This window comes from Epinephelus lanceolatus, chromosome 3 (assembly GCF_041903045.1).
Source record: "Epinephelus lanceolatus isolate andai-2023 chromosome 3, ASM4190304v1, whole genome shotgun sequence".
Lineage (NCBI taxonomy): Eukaryota > Metazoa > Chordata > Actinopteri > Perciformes > Serranidae > Epinephelus > Epinephelus lanceolatus.
Genome location: NC_135736.1, coordinates 31,762,758 through 31,781,331, shown reverse-complemented (window position 1 = coordinate 31,781,331; position 18,574 = coordinate 31,762,758). Strand labels below are relative to the sequence as shown.

At 39.3% G+C, this 18,574-nt stretch overlaps 1 protein-coding gene and 1 long non-coding RNA gene across 3 annotated transcripts; one reads left to right on the top strand and one right to left on the bottom strand.

Annotated features, from left to right (window-relative positions):
• Positions 1-83: 83 nt before the first annotated feature.
• bdh2 (3-hydroxybutyrate dehydrogenase, type 2) lies at positions 84-12,118 on the bottom strand. Of its 2 annotated transcripts, none has more exons than XM_033624099.2 (10): positions 11,961-12,118; positions 9,459-9,549; positions 6,211-6,289; positions 5,268-5,364; positions 3,346-3,454; positions 2,949-3,009; positions 2,683-2,796; positions 1,112-1,170; positions 848-940; positions 84-321 (listed from the first exon to the last, which is right to left on the bottom strand). In XM_033624099.2, the coding sequence occupies exons 2-10, from the start codon at positions 9,528-9,530 to the stop codon at positions 268-270; spliced, it is 738 nt and encodes a 245-aa protein (XP_033479990.1). In that variant the 5' UTR covers positions 9,531-9,549; positions 11,961-12,118; the 3' UTR covers positions 84-267. The 2 variants fall into 2 exon arrangements, with proteins under 2 accessions (XP_033479990.1, XP_033479991.1); XM_033624100.2 differs by having other exon boundaries at positions 9,459-9,546; positions 11,961-12,114.
• Positions 12,119-13,331: 1,213 nt separating this feature from the next.
• Positions 13,332-17,514, top strand: LOC144462475 (uncharacterized). Its single transcript, XR_013490766.1, has 3 exons — positions 13,332-13,763; positions 14,791-14,889; positions 14,986-17,514. It is a non-coding gene; the product is annotated as an uncharacterized LOC144462475 (long non-coding RNA).
• Positions 17,515-18,574: the final 1,060 nt, after the last annotated feature.

The following is an 18,574-nucleotide window of genomic DNA, read 5'->3' as shown; positions in this document are numbered from 1 at the left end:
ATTTAATTAAACCCATTATCAGACTGCTTTATAAAATATTAAACAACAGATGCATTCATAATAAACTGATAATAACGCCTGCACACTGTAGCTGTGATACAATTTATTTGCACACATTTGCAGCATACATTTAAGTTGGAAAATGGGTAATGTCTCCCACAGAATCAGTAAACATGATATGCAAAATCAAAACATGATCAAATCAAATGTTGTGCACTTTAATATAGAAGTCTCCACCACTGTCAGGATGAGCTTGCAGCAGTTTCCTCACAGTGACCATCCTCCATCCATGATGTGCTCCGTGCCGGTCACATAGGCAGACTGCAAAGGGGCCAAGACAGATCACATCACTGGGGGATTATTTCACCACTAATTAACAAGCAACAACTTTGTCTGCATTTGTGACGATAGAATGTTAAAGTTACTTTGGGGTAAGCATGCATACACCCTGACACAAAGCCAGGATGTAGGAAATACTGAGGTCACAAATAGCTCTCCCTTCTAACAAAAACTTCACAAGACACCAAATCTTTGGTTTTAAACTGTGAAAACTTAAAAATGTTCAAAGACAATGTCTGTAAATTTTATTTCCTGTCATGAGGAGCATTCTCCACATTGCCAGGAATACAATTCTGGTGAATTCTTTATATAATAGTATATTTTAAAGGTCTAAAAGTGGTCTAAAAAATACAAAACAGTTTTTAATGTTGACTTGATTTCAAAGCCCTTCAAATGTCTAGAACAATCACAAAGTACCAGGACCTATGTGTTTTCAACAGCAGCTAAAGCCCTGCAAACTCTGCCCCAGTGTCTGTATGACATGGGCCTACCGTCTGCAAGCACTCACCTCATCTGAGGCCAGGTATACGCACAGGTACGCCACCTCTTCGGCTGTGCACATTCTGCCAGTTTTCTGTCGTGCCATGAAATCCTTATAAGCCTGCGGAGTTAAGGAGGGAAAGAGTTACACTTGTAGCATTCATTATCTCCAATACCCAGGATTTCTTTTTGTGGAAACTGAGATAAGATGTACTTGTTCAGTGACTCATGTGGGCATTACTGTCAGATTAAGACTGGAGAAAATGACAGGGTAAATCAGAGCCTATCGTACCTGTTCTGGGTCAGGTTGGGCCTGGATCCTGCCCCTCAGTGATGGAGTGTCAACAGTGCCTGAGGAAATGTAAAGAAGCAACCATGACTTTCTTTTAAAACCTCTATCATAACAAAAATATTGAATAAAAAAATATAGAAACCATTTGCTTAATTTAAAAATTTTTACTGACCAAATAATACACTTTAAGAAATAATTTGGTCATTTGTCAGGTTTATGTATTTCAATTACATTACAACAAAATAAAATAAGTTAACTGTAACTCAAATAATTTAATAATTAATTAATTTATTCTAATAAAGTTATAAATTCTGTGTATTTCAAACATGCAGATTAACAATTTTTTTCAACATAATTTTGACCAAATAATTCATTTAAAGGAATAATTTGGTCATTTGTCAGTTTTACTTATTTCAAGTACATTAGATTTCCATCAAAAGGAGGGAAATTAATTTACCAAAAATCAGAAAGTACCATTTATGTAATAACATAAAATAAAATAAAATAAAATAACTATAGCTCAAATAACTTGCCTAATTTATTCTAACAAAGTTTATGTAATTACTGTTAATAAATTCTGTGTATTTCAAATGTGTTGATTAACAAATTCTTTTAACATAATTTTACTGACCAAATAATACACTCAAAGAAATAATTTGGTCATTTGTCAGGTATTTAAATTACATTAAATTTCCATCAAACTGAGGGAAGTCAATTTACCAAAAAACAGATAGTACTATTTATGTAATAAAATAAAAATTAAGTTAACAATAGCTCAAATAATTTGCCTAATTTATTCTCACAAAGTTTATGTATTTACTGTTAATAAATTCTGTGTATCTTAAATATGCTGATTAACACACACACACACACACACACACACATACATACATATATATATATTTTTTTTTACATATTTGTATTCCTTTTTTTATAAACAACATATAAACAGTTATATAGCATTACAGAAGGAAAAAAGCATACAAATGCACAAGTATACACACATATACAGATACCTACATACACACAGAACCTTTATAAGAACAGGCAGTTGCAGAAGATAAAGGCCTAATCAGGGCCTATCCTGTTGTGATCAGCTACAAGATGTAATAATAATAATAATAATAATAAAATGGAAAAAAAAGTATAAATAGATGTGACTTACTTCAGATGGAGTTATCAATAAAGTGGGGGTTTATATTTGAAATACATAGAATTCATCAATAGTAATTAGTTACAAAAGCTTTATTAAAGTAAATTAGGTAAATCGTATGAGCTACACCTGACAGTAGACCAAATAATTTCTTTGAGTGTAGGTGTGACAAGGTTCACTTCAGGTCTCGACATTGTACAAATGTGTTTGCAGTTATTTAGACTAGCTTTGATAGGGGACAAACTCAAGGCTTGTATATCTTTGAAATACACAGTGTCCTCAAACAAAATAAGATTTTTTTCTATAACATCAGTTCATTTTGTTGTCAAGGACATCCAGTCTATATCTGTTAAAATGCTGAGGAATACTTGAGGAAGAGTCAAAGCAAGTTTTATTTTGCAGGTTGTTCTAAACTTACCAGGACAAACACAGTTACAGCGAATGCCTTGCTCGATGAAATCAGCTGCTATAGATTTGGTGAGCCCAATCACTGCAGCCTTGGAGGTGCTGTAGACACATCGTTTCACAGTACCTGTGTTGAGGAAACACACGCAGAGCAATTATCTGAGCTAAGAGGATTACAATGAACATGGTCATACTTCGACAACTTAATGTCCCTTTAATTGGGCATAATATTTGTTCTACAGTCTTATACAGTGAAAGGATCTGCAGACGTTCATTCACCTTTTATGCTTGATGCAACAGATGCCATGTTAATAATGTTTCCTGACTTCTTTGCCAACATCTAAGGGGACAAAAAATGAGGAAGGTGGCATATAAACAGAATATAATAGATAAAATGAAACATACAATTATGCAATGGTCATTTTTATGCAACAAATAATTGGGAAATGTGCTATGATCCGAGACAGTTTGGTTAGTTTGTGGCTAAAGCTGGATTAGTGATTGGTCAGTCGCCGCCCATCATGCCACAGGCTCAGAGTAATACAGCTAATCCCAGCAGACAAAGAATGAGAACAAAAGAAAAGCATATGTCACTCAATTTACAGCAGCACTTATTTCATTCTCTCAACAACAGGATGAGCAGTGTTAAGCATTCGGTAAAGTGGGCAAAGGTCACCTTAGGGAGGAAAGCCTTGCACATGAGGTACATGCTCCGGACGTTCACGTTCATTGTGAAGTCCCAGTCGGCCTCCTCGCAGTTCAGGATGGAGCCGTGGTGCACAAACCTGTGTACAGTAGAGGACATGGGAACTCAGATATTACAAAGGATGGTATCACATGTAATCATCAGCTTTAGCTAAGAAGTAAAAGACCTCATATGTCAAGCATGATCAAAACAGAAGAGCATCAGAGTTCAATATGATATAGGCATTATTAAAGGGACAGTTCACCCCCAAATCAAAAATGCTTACCCGTAGTACTTTTTTATAATCTAGATTATTTTGGTGAGAGTTGCAGAGTATTGGAGATATCGACCGTAGAGATGTCTGCTTTCTCTCTAATATAATGGAATTAGATGGCGCTCAGCTTGTGGTGCTCAAAGCGCACAAAAATACGTATGAAAAACTCAACATCAATGTCTCTTTGCAGAAATCATGACCTGGTTACTCAAGATAATCTGTAGACTTTGTTGTGAGCAGTTTTATGTAGGAACTATTTTCTTTCTACACCCACCAACTGTATCACTGCGCAGAAGGATGTGTGCATCTACTCATGGATATGGACGTTAGCTAGCTCAATGGTTCTAGGTGAGAAAACAGTAGATGCACGCTCCCTTCTGTGCAGTGATACAGTTGGTGGCTGTAGTTTGGTACAAATAAAATAGTTCCTACATGAAACTGCTCACAACAAGGTCTGTGGATTATCTTGAATAACAGGGTCATGATTTCTGCAAGAGACATTGCTGTGGCGTTTTCCAAATGTATATTTTTGGCGTTTTGAGCACCACAGGCTGAGTGCCATCTAGTTCCATTATATTCAAGAGAAGGCAGACATCTCTATGGCCAATATTTCAAGAACTTAGTAACTCACACCAAAACACTCTTGACTGATAAATATCACTGCAGGTAAGAGGAAAAATATGCATTTTTGAGTTTAAGGTAAAACTGTTCCTTTGAACTGAAAATAGATGCGGGTCCAAATGCTGCGTTAACTCCCTCTACATTTTACTGAGCCTTAAAAGGTGTCAATTTGGAGACCTTTGTTAAGGAGATTGGCAAAAGGTCAAGTAGAGGTTAAACCTTGAGGTATAGGGATTTTGGAAATGACGTTAAGCAGGGGATGGATAAACATGCTTAATGTGGAGACAGCTTGCTGGCAAAACAAGTAGAACAACTATGCATTAATGCATGTCAAAGAAAAGGCTGATGATGATCTGTGAATTTGTTACTGATAACAGTCTAATGGAAAGACAAAACCAAGAATGTGTTGGTCTCTTGATACTTTCAGTCTTTTCCAATGGAAATGTAAATCTTTAAAAACTTAATGAATATAAAGCGTCATTTTCTAAAACATATGGGCATTGTAGTATATAGCAAATATTACTAAAACAGGAGTACATAGGGCATTTGTTGTGGGCTGTACATGTTTGTGGATTTGGTGTGCTAATGAACATTTCAGACAAGTGCATGGTGCATGTGGGAACTGACTAAAATAAAATACATTGCCTATTTTAATAGGTAATAAAGGAACATGTCACCCAGTGCAACAGTTCAACAGTAGCTCATTGATTTTATGACATCTCCTGACAATAAAATAAAGAGAATATTATACCTAAAAGTCCAGTTTGTAGGGTTTAGGAGAATCTATTGGCAGAAATGGAATAAAATATTTATAACTATGTTTTCATTGAGTTTTTCGTTGACTGTTTTATCTACATACAAAGAGGATCCTCTTCCACATAAGCCACCGTGCTGCTCTACGCTGGCTACAGATAGGGCCATTTGCGTTTTTGCATCTTCCTAAACGCTGGACCTTAAATGCTCCGAGTACAGCTGATCAATATTCTGCACTTGTATAGAGTAAAGAGGGAAAACATACCCAGCAACATTAAACAGCACATCTACATGGTCATGTTCCTTGGCCAGGGCTTCCACTTGGTCCTTCTTGGTTACATCCACGACCTTGGTCTTGATCCCTGTCAGTTAAGAGAAAAGGAGAGCTGTGGTTGTGCAGAAAAAATCCCACTTATTTTAATAACGTTCTAAAAAGGAGATTGCAGGAGATACTATTTTTAAAATGAGGCAGTCAGTTCCCTAAAATAAATGAACAAAGCAAGTGAGCTACTACAGATAAAATCACCCTCTGTTCTGACAGCACATCTGCACAATTACACACATTCACACCTGGCTGCTACCCTGTACAACCTCTATCTTCTCCTGCTGGCCACTCAACAGCTCTACAGAAAGCTGTTAGAGGGGAAGAGCTTCGCTTGTGAGCAACCTGATAGAAAGTGTACAGAGAACCAAGAGTGTCCATCACCACCTATTTATTCAAACCTGGTGCAACTGGGGCAATATTCCGCAATAAGCCTGCTCACAAATGTATGGCTGACTGCTTACAAACACAGCAAATTAAATATTGTGACTGTATGTTTGTCGTTTACCATGTCAGTTATCTGTTAGACATTTTGAAATTGTCACAGAAATGCTAATATAAAGCTATCAAATCAGCTACATTAAAAAACTAAAAAGCTTGTTAAAAGGATATATATTGAAGATACTCTGGTAAAAAATAAAACAATAATAAGAGAATTTCATGGCATGCTGTGTGTTTTAACCACAGAAACAGAATGACAGTATAGTAGACTACTTTTATTAACATTATGAAGTATTATTATTATATGATATAGAGTACAATATGATGGGAACAGCATGGTTTAGTTCCAGTTTAGTAGTTTAGTCTCCCTGTCTCAACCATCCTGGCTGCATCACACTAGTTACCCAGCAGATGGCAGCGTCACACCAGCAGAAATTAATCTTACCTGGAATACCGTCCAGCTCTTTCAGCTTCTCTCCATTGATGTCTGTTGCTGTGACTTGAGCTCCCTCCTTTGCAAATGCCTACACAGTTGAAAAAAACAAAGAGTCAGTGCTGAGTGGTTTCACAGTGTCTGCACATATCATTATACAACCCAGTTGGACAGTTTTCACTTGCTTTGTGTAGGATGCAGCTCTGGAATATTTTAAAGGGATAGTTCTGATTTTTGGAAGTAGGGTTTTATGGGGTATTTCTCCATAGTCAGTGTATTACATACAGTAAATGTCAGTCAGCACGCCCCCAGTTTGGAGAAGCAGCAGAAGTACTGAAGCAAAGCAACGTACTGCTCTGGATGGGGGGCAGCAGCAAAACGTATTTTAGCCACCTAAAAATAAAGTCCCACCTGTATTATATTGAGAGTATTTTTACTGCTTAACCTTCCCATGAGACAGCCGACAAGGAAGCCATTAATGTCTACAGTTACACATTTATGCCCTCTTCAAATCCACCAGATTCCATTGACAAAAACAGTAATTTTGGCTCGCTTAACAAGGGAGCTGCTGCTTTACCACTCCCTCAGTTAGTTAGTTTGTGTTATTGTGTGACTTTTGTAAATCCAAACTAACCCTTTCAACACCAAAGTCACAATAACACAAACAAAATAACCGATCGAGGCAGCAGTAGACCAGCAGCTCCTGTGTTCAGCAATGTTAAATCACTTTTTTTCTCAATGGCGTCTGGCTGAAAAGAGAGCGATATTCAGTTCCCTGTCAGAAATTGCTGTCTGATGGTGAGGTAAAGCAGTGAAAATATTATTAAAAGATAACTTTGGTATTTTTCAACCTGGGCCCTATTTCCCCATGTGTATGTGTGCGTATGATTCATAGATACAACTCGTTCTAAAATGTTTACTATGCTATTTACAGAGATAACACTGGCGATCTGAACCGGTCAGTGGCGAAAAAAAGCACTTTTAATGCACAAACTTACACGGGACGCATTTGCCCCCGTTACCATTTTAGCTCGTTTCGCGGCTCCTGGCTTAATCACCTGAAAATGAGAACTGTTGTATTTGTTAGCTTAAAATGAGCTGTTTATATCTACATAGGGAGAGGGTCTGCAGAGATCACCATGTTGCACCGCCATGTTTGTACAGTACAGTAGCCCAAAATGGACAAACCAAACACTGTCTCTAGATAGGGGCATTTGTGTTTTTGCATCAGCCACTGTAGTTAGCAGCCCTTCATGCAACAAGAGCGGCTCATCACTGTTCGCTTCAGAATAAGTCGGTCAGGAATAATCAAAATGGCTTTCAAGGATATTGGCGAGGCATCTGTTGAGACTGAGGTCACCATTCACCCTCACAAGCCGCAGTGTCAAATCTCTGGAGAAAGTCTGCGCAGACTTCATCAGTGGGGCTAAGGAGAACAACCTGAAGGTGAAGGGACCCGTCCACATGCCTACCAAAACTCTGCGCATCACCACCATAAAAACTTCCTGTGGTGAAGGATCCAACCCTGGAATTGCTTCCAGATGAGAATCCACAAGCGCCTCATTGATCTGCACAGACCATCTGAAATCGGCACTTCACTTCCATCAGCACCGAATCATACATTGATGCACACATGGTGCAAATGATTCAATCACAGAGTCTGTGTGTTTTAAAGAGGAAGAGACCTCTGCAGATAATTCAGCTCCCGGTAAAAAGTATATTGAGTATTGAGTATACTTCAGCAGGTGCTGGGCTTCTGGCCTATCTCTGACATGCCAAACAGCGTAGGAGAAACACTGATTTGCAACGTGAAATTGCTTTCTTCAGTGTTTCTACTGGTTTAAATCACCTGGTCTGTTTGTTTTAAAGAGGAAGAGACCTCTGCGGATAATTCGGCTTCCGGTAAAAACCTCCTGAACAATGAAACCTGGGGGAATTCTAACCTGGAGAAGTTTCCACTTGTTGCAATCTGCAGTCCTCACTGCTAGATGCCACTAAATCTCACACACTGGACCTTTAATTGTTTTTTATCTTGTTATATAAAGTTTAAAAGAATAATTATGGTATAAAACCTGCAGCACAGCATTTCCTTTAGAAGAAGTTCAAATATTTTGTTAGGATCCAGGGATTCAGACAATTAATAATGAATATTTTGTTGAGTAAGCATATGATTATAAAAAAAAACCTGAAGGCTTGGGAACAGTGACAGGCAGGTAAGTGTTTCTACAGAGTACACAGTCACTTCCTCTGACTTTAATTCAGGTCACAGCGCTGACACCAACATCTCAATCCCACATATCTATAGACAAGATGACAGAATTTCTACCCTTAATCCCTCCACCTTGAAACTCACTCCACCTCAGGTCAACTGATAGCTGATGGAGTGACTGCATCGTTAAACACGGAGCAAATCACGTCAGCAAAATAACACCTTTTAAAGCCGAAATAGAAAAAGCTCAATGGCCCCCTCACACCGTATGTAACTTTTAATACTAAGTGATTTGAACCTAATGATCCGGGACGTAAATAGACCTCTTTGTATTTGAATATCTGCACACTACACAGAACACAAAGCCCTGCCGGCATGGCGTTACACTCTTAAGACATCACTTGAAGGGAATGGCATGTGATGATGATACACTCTTGACACGGACGTATGTGTGTGAGATTTTCAAGTGTTTTGCTGGCTCTTTGGCGAGAATATCACCAGAGGATTGTTCCGCCTTGAACGTGTGTTTGCGTCAGTTCAAGAGCCACTATTACAGCAGTCATTTACAGCACATGTGGAGTGATAGTACACACACATGAGGAAGTCTATAATCTTTACAGGAGAGGAAAACAGTTGTTTCTCTAACAAAAGGCATTGATTTAAATTTTTATTTCATAATAACAGCTTTTATATTTCTTTGCGGAATTCAGCTTTTCCTCTGACTTGGTATAAAAATGGGGTAGAACTAGTGCTTAAGCAGGCAACTAAATATATATGCACAAAGTGTGTGTTTCTGTAGCACAGTATTGTGGAAGAAAACATGTTTTGGATCACTGTTATTGTTGCTGAGCTACACTTGTATCCTTTCAAATGGCTTTTACAGAAAATATAAAATATGACTGGGTGTCAGCAGCATTCAAAGCTTCCATTTGCATGACAAAGAAACTTGCTGAAATATGTAATGAAGTCAAAATACACACTGCCTGGACAATTTTTCTCTGTGATTTGGCTGGAAATGTATCAGTGAGAAGTTCTTATTAGAGCTCATTACTATTGCTGCAGCACGTCCAATCCCCTGTGCGGCGGCAGACAACACAATCACCTTCCCGTCAAGGCGGCCCATAGTGCACCTTTCTCTGCTGCTGTGATCAAAACAAACACACAACAAACAGGGTATGTTACAACACCACAGGTTCATTTTGCACATTTCAGTGCAGTTTGCCTTTTACTCTTTTCCCTCAACAAGCAAAAGACAGAGGGCTTACAATGACATGTAAATGAAAAGCTAAATTTTTCTTGCCTTATTTCTTCAGACATATTCTCATTTTGTATTCCTGACATTGCAAATAGTTTAATCTCACACCCAGTGGTGTGACATGTTATGTTCAGCTCCTGTGCAGTGTTCTCTTGAATAAAAATACAGACGACATCATAGTTGTTACAGCCTCTCAGGCAGGTGAAGACACATGCGGTGTGTTCCACTGCAGGTAAGAACAGAATATGTGAGGCAACGCAGTTTATTCTGTGTGTCAAGACCCATTACTATTTTGATTTTAAATTTGATTTAAATTTATTTAGCCCTGTGATAGTTTGGCAACCTGTCCAGGGTGTACCTGCCTCTCATCCAGTGTCAGCTGGGATAGGCTCCAGCCCCCCCACGACCCTTAACAGGATAAGCGGTTACAGAAAATGAATGAATAACTTTATTGACTCTGGACCACAGATCTCAGTATGGAGGATGAACATAGAACAAGACAGGTGAGCAACCAGAATAGATTATCAGCACACACTGAGCCATTTTAAGAGGGGCATAACATTACTCACAAAACACCTGGTGGACAAGTTGTCCTTGGTTTGTCTGTCAGCAACAACAATCTAAGTTTGAGCAAAGTATTTTGGCAGGTATTTCTAACTATTCTCAATAATATTTCTTTTTTCACATTCAAACAAAAGGTGGTAATCATGTTTAAACCTGTTAATACCAACAAGTGCCTACGTAACAGGTTCAACCAGTAGTTCTCAAATGGTGTGCTGTGGCACACTGGTGTGCTGTGATGCAAATCCAGGTGAGCCGTGAGATTTCATGATGACCACACAATGTTATTGCAATATTCAACGGGGCCTATACAAAAAGATATGAATAAATTTTAAATTTTTATTTTAATCAGTATGTTGTGCACACCCATTTCCTAATAAGAGGCAAACTCTACCTTAATCTACCTTAATTTAATAAAAAAAAAAAACCTTCACAGGGAACCTAGTTGTTGCCGATCACACAAAGGGAATTATAAGTGTGTAACACACCACATTATTTTACATCATTTCATGTGTAAATGGATGTGTTACTGGTGCTTTGATGTAATTTTAAAAAGTTTAATATGAATTCTTGAATCATTTTGATAATAAATATTTCACAAGTAATAGTTGGTTGTAAATTACTGCTTGATATTACCACTATATACTATAACATGTTATAGGGTCTGTTGTGCACAGATATAAATACAGGTGTGCCTTGAGATTTTGGTTTGCCCTCTGGGGTGTCTTGGGGCATAAAAAGTTTGAAAACCACTGGGTAAAACAATCTCTCTCATAATGGAGTAAATGACTGCATGTATGCATGCTAGTTTGAGTAACATATCTGTAAAGTCAAGTTTTCAGTCTGGATTAAGGCATGAATGATGCAGGTATGACTGGCAGCTGCAGTGTAACATTCCTAATTGACCTACTGATGACCTTGATGGCAATTAAGGGCATTAATACATAATGGGATTCAACAAAGAAATGATATTACTGTAAACTTTACTTTAAAACCCATACATAGGCCACTCTTTATCTGTATTCATTTCTTATGTGCTTCACCACGGCCTTTCAAACAGTGCAGATGTAACTCTTAAAGTCACTGTGGTCCAGGGGTTTGCAGCACTGTGGTCACTCTCTCAGACATGATGGAAACAACCTATATTGGCAAATATGCACCATTAAAAATATGCCGAATTAACTATTAGGGATTCCTCTTTGCAATGTAGTCCTGAATGTATAGACAGCTATCACAGGATTATTTTAATACAGAAGAAAACTTAAAAACGTGACAATTCTCAGGCAAGTTTTGTTATAAGGAGCGTCTGTCATTTCTATGCGGATTCATGACTGTATAAAAGTCACAACCCTTATTAGAGGTGGGCTTGATCACAGTAATTTTCTGATTTTGGACTATGTTTTGATGTAAAGCGTTGCACGTGTTGCAGTGAGCTGCTATTGTTGTTTGTCCACAGACAGCTTGAGTGCATTTTCTATGCTCCTGTAAAAGTCTGCCCGGTCCGAGATATTATGAATGACACTTTCCCTGCATGCCTGCACTTATTTCTTTGAATCAGATCGTTGCATAACACGTCTCCTGTAACGTGTTTCACCAACTCTACACCTAATTACTCCTGCACGGAAAAACAGCTTGTATCCGCACAGACTGTAACCTCCAGTGTGCAATGTGTATCTTTACACTTCACAGACTGTAAAGTCAAGTCAAGACCAGAAAACTTTATATTTGTAAACTCACCCTCTGTGCAGGTCCCACACACTGAACGTCGGAGATCACAAGGAAAGGAGCACCTCATGTGACCTTCTGCTTGTAATGCTATTGGCTTCTAACTATGGGGTTCCATTTGTGCCAAAAATATGTCGACACGCGCACTGTCTATGTCTATTAAACGCTGAACTGTCCTTGTGTCATTTGACTTTGTCATTACATCGTGTCGTCATGCTGTGTCATTTGACAACGTCGTTGCTATGCGTCGTTACTATGTATCGTCTTGATGTGTCGTTTGACAACGTCGTTGCTATGCGTCGTTACTATGTGTCGTCTTGATGTGTTGTTTGACAACGACGTTGCTATGCGTTGTTACTATGTGTAGAGCTACGTCACTATTACATTGTTGTGTACCATTAATTAAAGTCCCCCCGCTGCAACAGGTGACACGGAACCATAAAAATACTTAATTCGATTTAACACCGGTTTTACAAAAATATGAACCTACATGGATAATATTACACATAGGTTTTGAGAATGTTCACAAAAATAAAAGATTTAAAATAAAATACATGATAATATGTGTAACACATTGACACAGCTACACAATAAACATTAGTCAGTGATCAGAATTTATTTAAATGTTACAATACAGTAATGCAATAAAATAATAATCAAGGGGCATAATTGTTAATCACTGCTTTCACACAAAATTACACTGGAAACACAGGGCCAACAGTCACCAGTGTCCACTCAACTTCAAAGTTTACTGAGCACCTAATATAGTTGGGTTTAAAGATACCATTTCATTTCAAAAGTAACACAAATAACAAAAATATTGATTAGACTGTATTTCATTCCAAATAAATCTGAACTGTCATCTTCTTTTGTATAATGTTCTTTGGTATAACAAGAAAGTAAGCAACGATCTCACACGCAGTGAAAAATCTTCTAAAATACTGTATGTTTTTATTTCCACCAAGTCAGATGCACAATTTTTCCATGTCTCTCTTGGGTTCCTCCTCACGGACTGAAGGATGAACTGAACTAGCGTGGCCCAAGGATGGCGCTCACACCAAAGTGGTGACGTCACAGTTACCCACAGCCACCCTGTGGTGAACAAACAAACCGTTAACAGCAGTGTTTAAGACAAATTACACATTTCCAAATGGAGTTTCATGATCAATTGACACAATCTGTATCAAAAGACAGGAAAGGACATAGAAACAAAGGTAGCACACATCACAGGACCCATCAGTCTTGTGGTCACACTCAACTTGGCCCTGAACAGACACTCCACGGCAAAACCTGTAGAGGGAAAAAAAACTATATAGCAAAATCAGTCTCCAAAACACATGTACCATACGTACATGTGCAACCAGTGTAGTGTAACAGGCTGGATTTGACAATTCCACTTTCAAAGTAAAAGCCTATAGTTGTTAGATGAACACATTTCAGCATTCAATGCACATGCAACAAGTATTAGCGACAGAGTGAGTGACACAATTACCGCTGAAAAATAATGACACAAATATGAAGTACAGGGCATTACCCTGTGGCTGACAATTTAGGCGTGGTGGTATGGTACTATATACAGTGCCTTGCAAAAGTATTCATTTTTCCACATTTTGTCATGTTTATTGTACATCCTACACTGCTGTTTGTTGTGTTCGACCATTTATTCGTCAGTCATGAGGCAACGTCAAGTTCCTCGGTTACTGATTGGCTGGGGGGCGGGAGAACAACAACAGAGAGTGGTTCGTCGTCAGTTTCCCCCAGTTCACCGTCTTTCCACCCGGTTTACAGGAACGTAACTGATGTAAATGCGCTATGGTAAGTGTCATATTGAAGACACGAAGGACACTGTATTGTAGTCATTGCTATTTTAAATAAAATGCAGTGCGTTCAGATTGTCAAAGCGTGGTGTGCGTTTTCGGCAAAGCTAACAAACAAGCTAACGTTACCGCCGCTATTCAGGACTCCAGCAGCGTTCGCGCTCACATTCAGCTATCACCCCACTGAAGCCCTTAGCCCCTACAACGGGCGAGGGGAAACCAGATAGCGCACTGGGTGATTAGTCAGTGGCATGCTTTGATGTTAACAAGGTTATAAACATGAGAAAATGAAACAGCTAAGTAGCGCTAGCTTCGGTAGGTAATCAGGGCACGTCATGCACGTTAGCTGTGCACTGAGTCTCCTACATACAGTATTGTGTTCAGTGGCTGATGTGATGTAAGTGGGTCATATACAGTAAGCCGTTTGTTAGTGAGTAGCCTTATTACATGTTATTTTGTGTATTAATAATTCATTTAGTTTCTGGGCAGTTGTAGTTGCGTTGTTTGTTACTGTGTTATTGTTGGCTGTAATCCCGCCGTAGCAGCGAGTTAGCCATGTCTAAAACATAAGACACGTAGAGACACAGAGAACTGATACTCATCGGAGACTGTGTTTCTGTTCGATTTGCATAAAATCATTTGGCACCTGCATGGACAGTGTCATCATTGCGCAAGTGTAACATGGCAGATACTGTTTATTTCACAGATGTGCGTGTTTCTTTGCGTATCCCTATCAAATAATGAGCAGTACTCACGTGACGAGGACCGTTTTCCCTCCGATGGTGATCGATGATCCTGAATCCGCAATCAGCATTGACATACCCGGTGCTTGCTATTGTAATCACATTGATATGCGACGGGAAGCATCCGTAGCACTAAACTTTTCTCACATCAGTTTCCCCGCACCAAATGTCTGAACCGTTGCTGTATCTGTGGTCACAATGTTGGAGTCTAATACTATCATAATGTCATTACACACAGAGATGTCTTTGTGTCAGTTTATCACTCTGTCTGCCTCTGCACAGAATGCCCATCGACCCAGCCATTGAGAAAGATCACCAACTGCAAGAGCGGACACCAGAGAGCCCACTGTCTTCATCAAGAGACATCAAGTGCTGGCAGGAGTAAGTGTCAGTTTCTGTAAGAATATAGTTTAACAGTTTTTCCATCTGTGTTGGTTGCAAAATATCTGTGATTCTAAGGTGCATCATTGTTTACAGCAAATCTCGAGGAGCCACACGAGAGCAAAGCTGTAGGAGATAAAGATTTTGAATATGTCCTCGCTACATCTGATAGATATTACCTGTGAGGGGCAGAGCATCTCCTGGAGGTTCAACGCACACGGTAATGTACAGTGCCTTGCAAAAGTATTCACCCCCCTAGAACTTTCCCACATTTTGTCACGTTTTAGCCACAAATGTAAATGTATTTTATTGGGATTTTATGTGACAGACCAGACCACCACAAAGCGTTGCATAATTGTGAAGTGGAAGGAAAATGATACATGGTTTTAATTTTTTTTCTACAAATAAAAAACATAAAAGTGTGGTGTGCAAAAGTATTCACCCCCCTGAGTCAATACTTTGTAGAACCACCTTTTGCTGCAATGACAGCTGCAAGTCTTTCGGGGTAAGTCTCTACCAGCGATACACATATTGAGACTGAAATATTTGCCCATTCTTCCTTCGCCCCAGTCTCAAGTCTTTTGCAGACTCCTAACAGGTTTTCTTCCAAGATTGTCCTGTATTAAGCTCCATCCATCTTCCCATCAACTCGGACTGGCTTCCCTGTCCCTGTTGAAGAAAAGCATCCCCACAGCATGATGCTGCCACCACCATGTTTCACAGTGGGTATGGTGTGTTCAGGGTGATGTGCAGTGTTAGTTTTCTGCCACACATAGTGTTTTGCATTTAGGCCTAAAACTTCAATTTTGGTCTCATCTGACCAGAGCACCTTCCTCCACATGTTTGTTGTGCCCCCCACATGGCTTGTGGCAAACTGCATGGCTTTGTTTCAACAATGGCTCTCTTCTTGCCACTCTTCCATAAAGGCCTGATTTGTGGAGTGCATGACTAATAGTTGTCCTGTGGACAGATTCTCCCACCCGAGCTGTGGATCTCTGCAGCTCTTCCAGAGTTACCATGGGCCACTTTGCTGCTTCTCTGATCAGTGCTGTCCTTGCCCTGCCTGTCAGTTTAGGTGGACGGCCATTATCTTGGTAGGTTTGCAGTTGTGCCATACTCTTTTCCATTTTCAGGTGATGGATTGAGCAGTGCTCTGTGAGATTTTCAAAGCTTGGGATAATTTTTCATATCCTAACCATGCTTTAAACTTCTCCACAACTTTATCCCTGACATGTTTGGTGTGTTCCTTGGGCTTCATGATGCTGTTTGTTCACTAACGTTCTCTAGCAAACCTCTGAGGCCTTCACAGAACAGCTGTAAATTTACACTGAGATTAGATTACACACAGGTGGACTCCATTTACTAATTAGGTGACTTCTGAAGGCAACTGGTTGCACTGGATTTTATTTAAGGGTATCAGAGTAAAGGGGGTGAATACTTTTGCACACCACACTTCTCTGTTTTTTATTTAGGAAAAAAAAAAAAAATTAAAACCATGTATCATTTTCCTTCCACTTCATAATTATGCACCACTTTGTGTTGGTCTATCACATAAAATCCCAATAAAATACATATAGATTTGTGCTTAAAACATGACAAAATGTGGAAAAGTTCAAGGGGGATGAATACTTTTGCAAGGCACTGTATATAGTACCATACCACCACGCCTAAATTGTCAGCCACAGGGTAATGCCCTGTACTTCATATTTGTGTCATTATTTTTCAGCGGTAATTGTGTCACTCACTCTGTCGCTAATACTTGTTGCATGTGCATTGAATGCTGAAATGTGTTCATCTAACAACTATAGGCTTTTACTTTGAAAGTGGAATTGTCAAATCCAGCCTGTTACACTACACTGGTTGCACATGTACGTATGGTACATGTGTTTTGGAGACTGATTTTGCTATATAGTTTTTTTTCCCTCTACAGGTTTTGCCGTGGAGTGTCTGTTCAGGGCCAAGTTGAGTGTGACCACAAGACTGATGGGTCCTGTGATGTGTGCTACCTTTGTTTCTATGTCCTTTCCTGTCTTTTGATACAGATTGTGTCAATTGATCATGAAACTCCATTTGGAAATGTGTAATTTGTCTTAAACACTGCTGTTAACGGTTTGTTTGTTCACCACAGGGTGGCTGTGGGTAACTGTGACGTCACCACTTTGGTGTGAGCGCCATCCTTGGGCCACGCTAGTTCAGTTCATCCTTCAGTCCGTGAGGAGGAACCCAAGAGAGACATGGAAAAATTGTGCATCTGACTTGGTGGAAATAAAAACATACAGTATTTTAGAAGATTTTTCACTGCGTGTGAGATCGTTGCTTACTTTCTTGTTATACCAAAGAACATTATACAAAAGAAGACGACAGTTCAGATTTATTTGGAATGAAATACAGTCTAATCAATATTTTTGTTATTTGTGTTACTTTTGAAATGAAATGGTATCTTTAAACCCAACTATATTAGGTGCTCAGTAAACTTTGAAGTTGAGTGGACACTGGTGACTGTTGGCCCTGTGTTTCCAGTGTAATTTTGTGTGAAAGCAGTGATTAACAATTATGCCCCTTGATTATTATTTTATTGCATTACTGTATTGTAACATTTAAATAAATTCTGATCACTCTGACTAATGTTTATTGTGTAGCTGTGTCAATGTGTTACACATATTATCATGTATTTTATTTTAAATCTTTTATTTTTGTGAACATTCTCAAAACCTATGTGTAATATTATCCATGTATGTTCATATTTTTGTAAAACCAGTGTTAAATCGAATTAAGTATTTTTATGGTTCCGTGTCACCTGTTGCAGCGGGGGGACTTTAATTAATGGTACACAACAATGTAATAGTGACGTAGCTCTACCTGCCCGGCAAAAAGTTGGGATGCTTTTGCTCTGGAGACAGAGAGCGCCTGGCAGTCTGTGTGTGTCTGTACTGACTGTGTCCCTCGCCACTGCTATAGGTGAAGTTAATGTGCAGATCCTGATTCCTCCGCCGACCGCAAAGGGTAAGCCGGGAAAGGGGCGCCCGGTGCCACCGCGGTAGCCAGGCATAAGGACGTTGTCAAACGACACATTAAGACGACACATAGTAACGATGCATAGCAACGACGTTGTCAAACGACACATAGTAACGACGCATAGCAACGACGTTGTCAAACGACACATCAAGACGACACATAGTAACGACGCATAGCAACGTCGTTGTCAAACAACACATCAAGACGACACATAGTAACGACGCATAGCAACAACGTTGTCAAACGACACATCAAGACGACACATAGTAACGACATAGCAACGACACGCAGTAACGACGCATAGCAACGACGTTGTCAAACGACACATCAAGTCGACACATAGTAACGACGCATAGCAACGACACGCAGTAACGACGCATAGCAACGACGTTGTCAAACGACACATCAAGACGACGCATAGCAACGACGTCAAACGACACATCAAGACGACACGTAGTAACGACGTAAAGACACTGTCAAACAACACTTAGTATAATACACAGCAAGACAACACAACATAACACATCATAATGACACTGTCAAACAACCCATCATAACAACACTTTGTCAAATGACACAGCATGACGACACGATGTAATGACAAAGTCAAATGACACAAGGACAGTTCAGGGTTTAATAGACATAGACAGTGCGCGTGTCGACATATTTT

Bases quoted from the DNA above. Each gene is read 5' to 3' on its own strand.
- bdh2 (XM_033624099.2), bottom strand. From the start codon at position 9,530: ATGGGCCGCCTTGACGGGAAGGTGATTGTGTTGTCTGCCGCCGCACAG. The intron at 3,455-5,267 runs GTATGTTTTCCC...TACTGTACACAG, and splicing joins GTGCTGTTTAATGTTGCTGG to GTTTGTGCACCACGGCTCCA. The intron at 941-1,111 runs GTACGATAGGCT...TTAACTCCGCAG, and splicing joins CCCAACCTGACCCAGAACAG to GCTTATAAGGATTTCATGGC.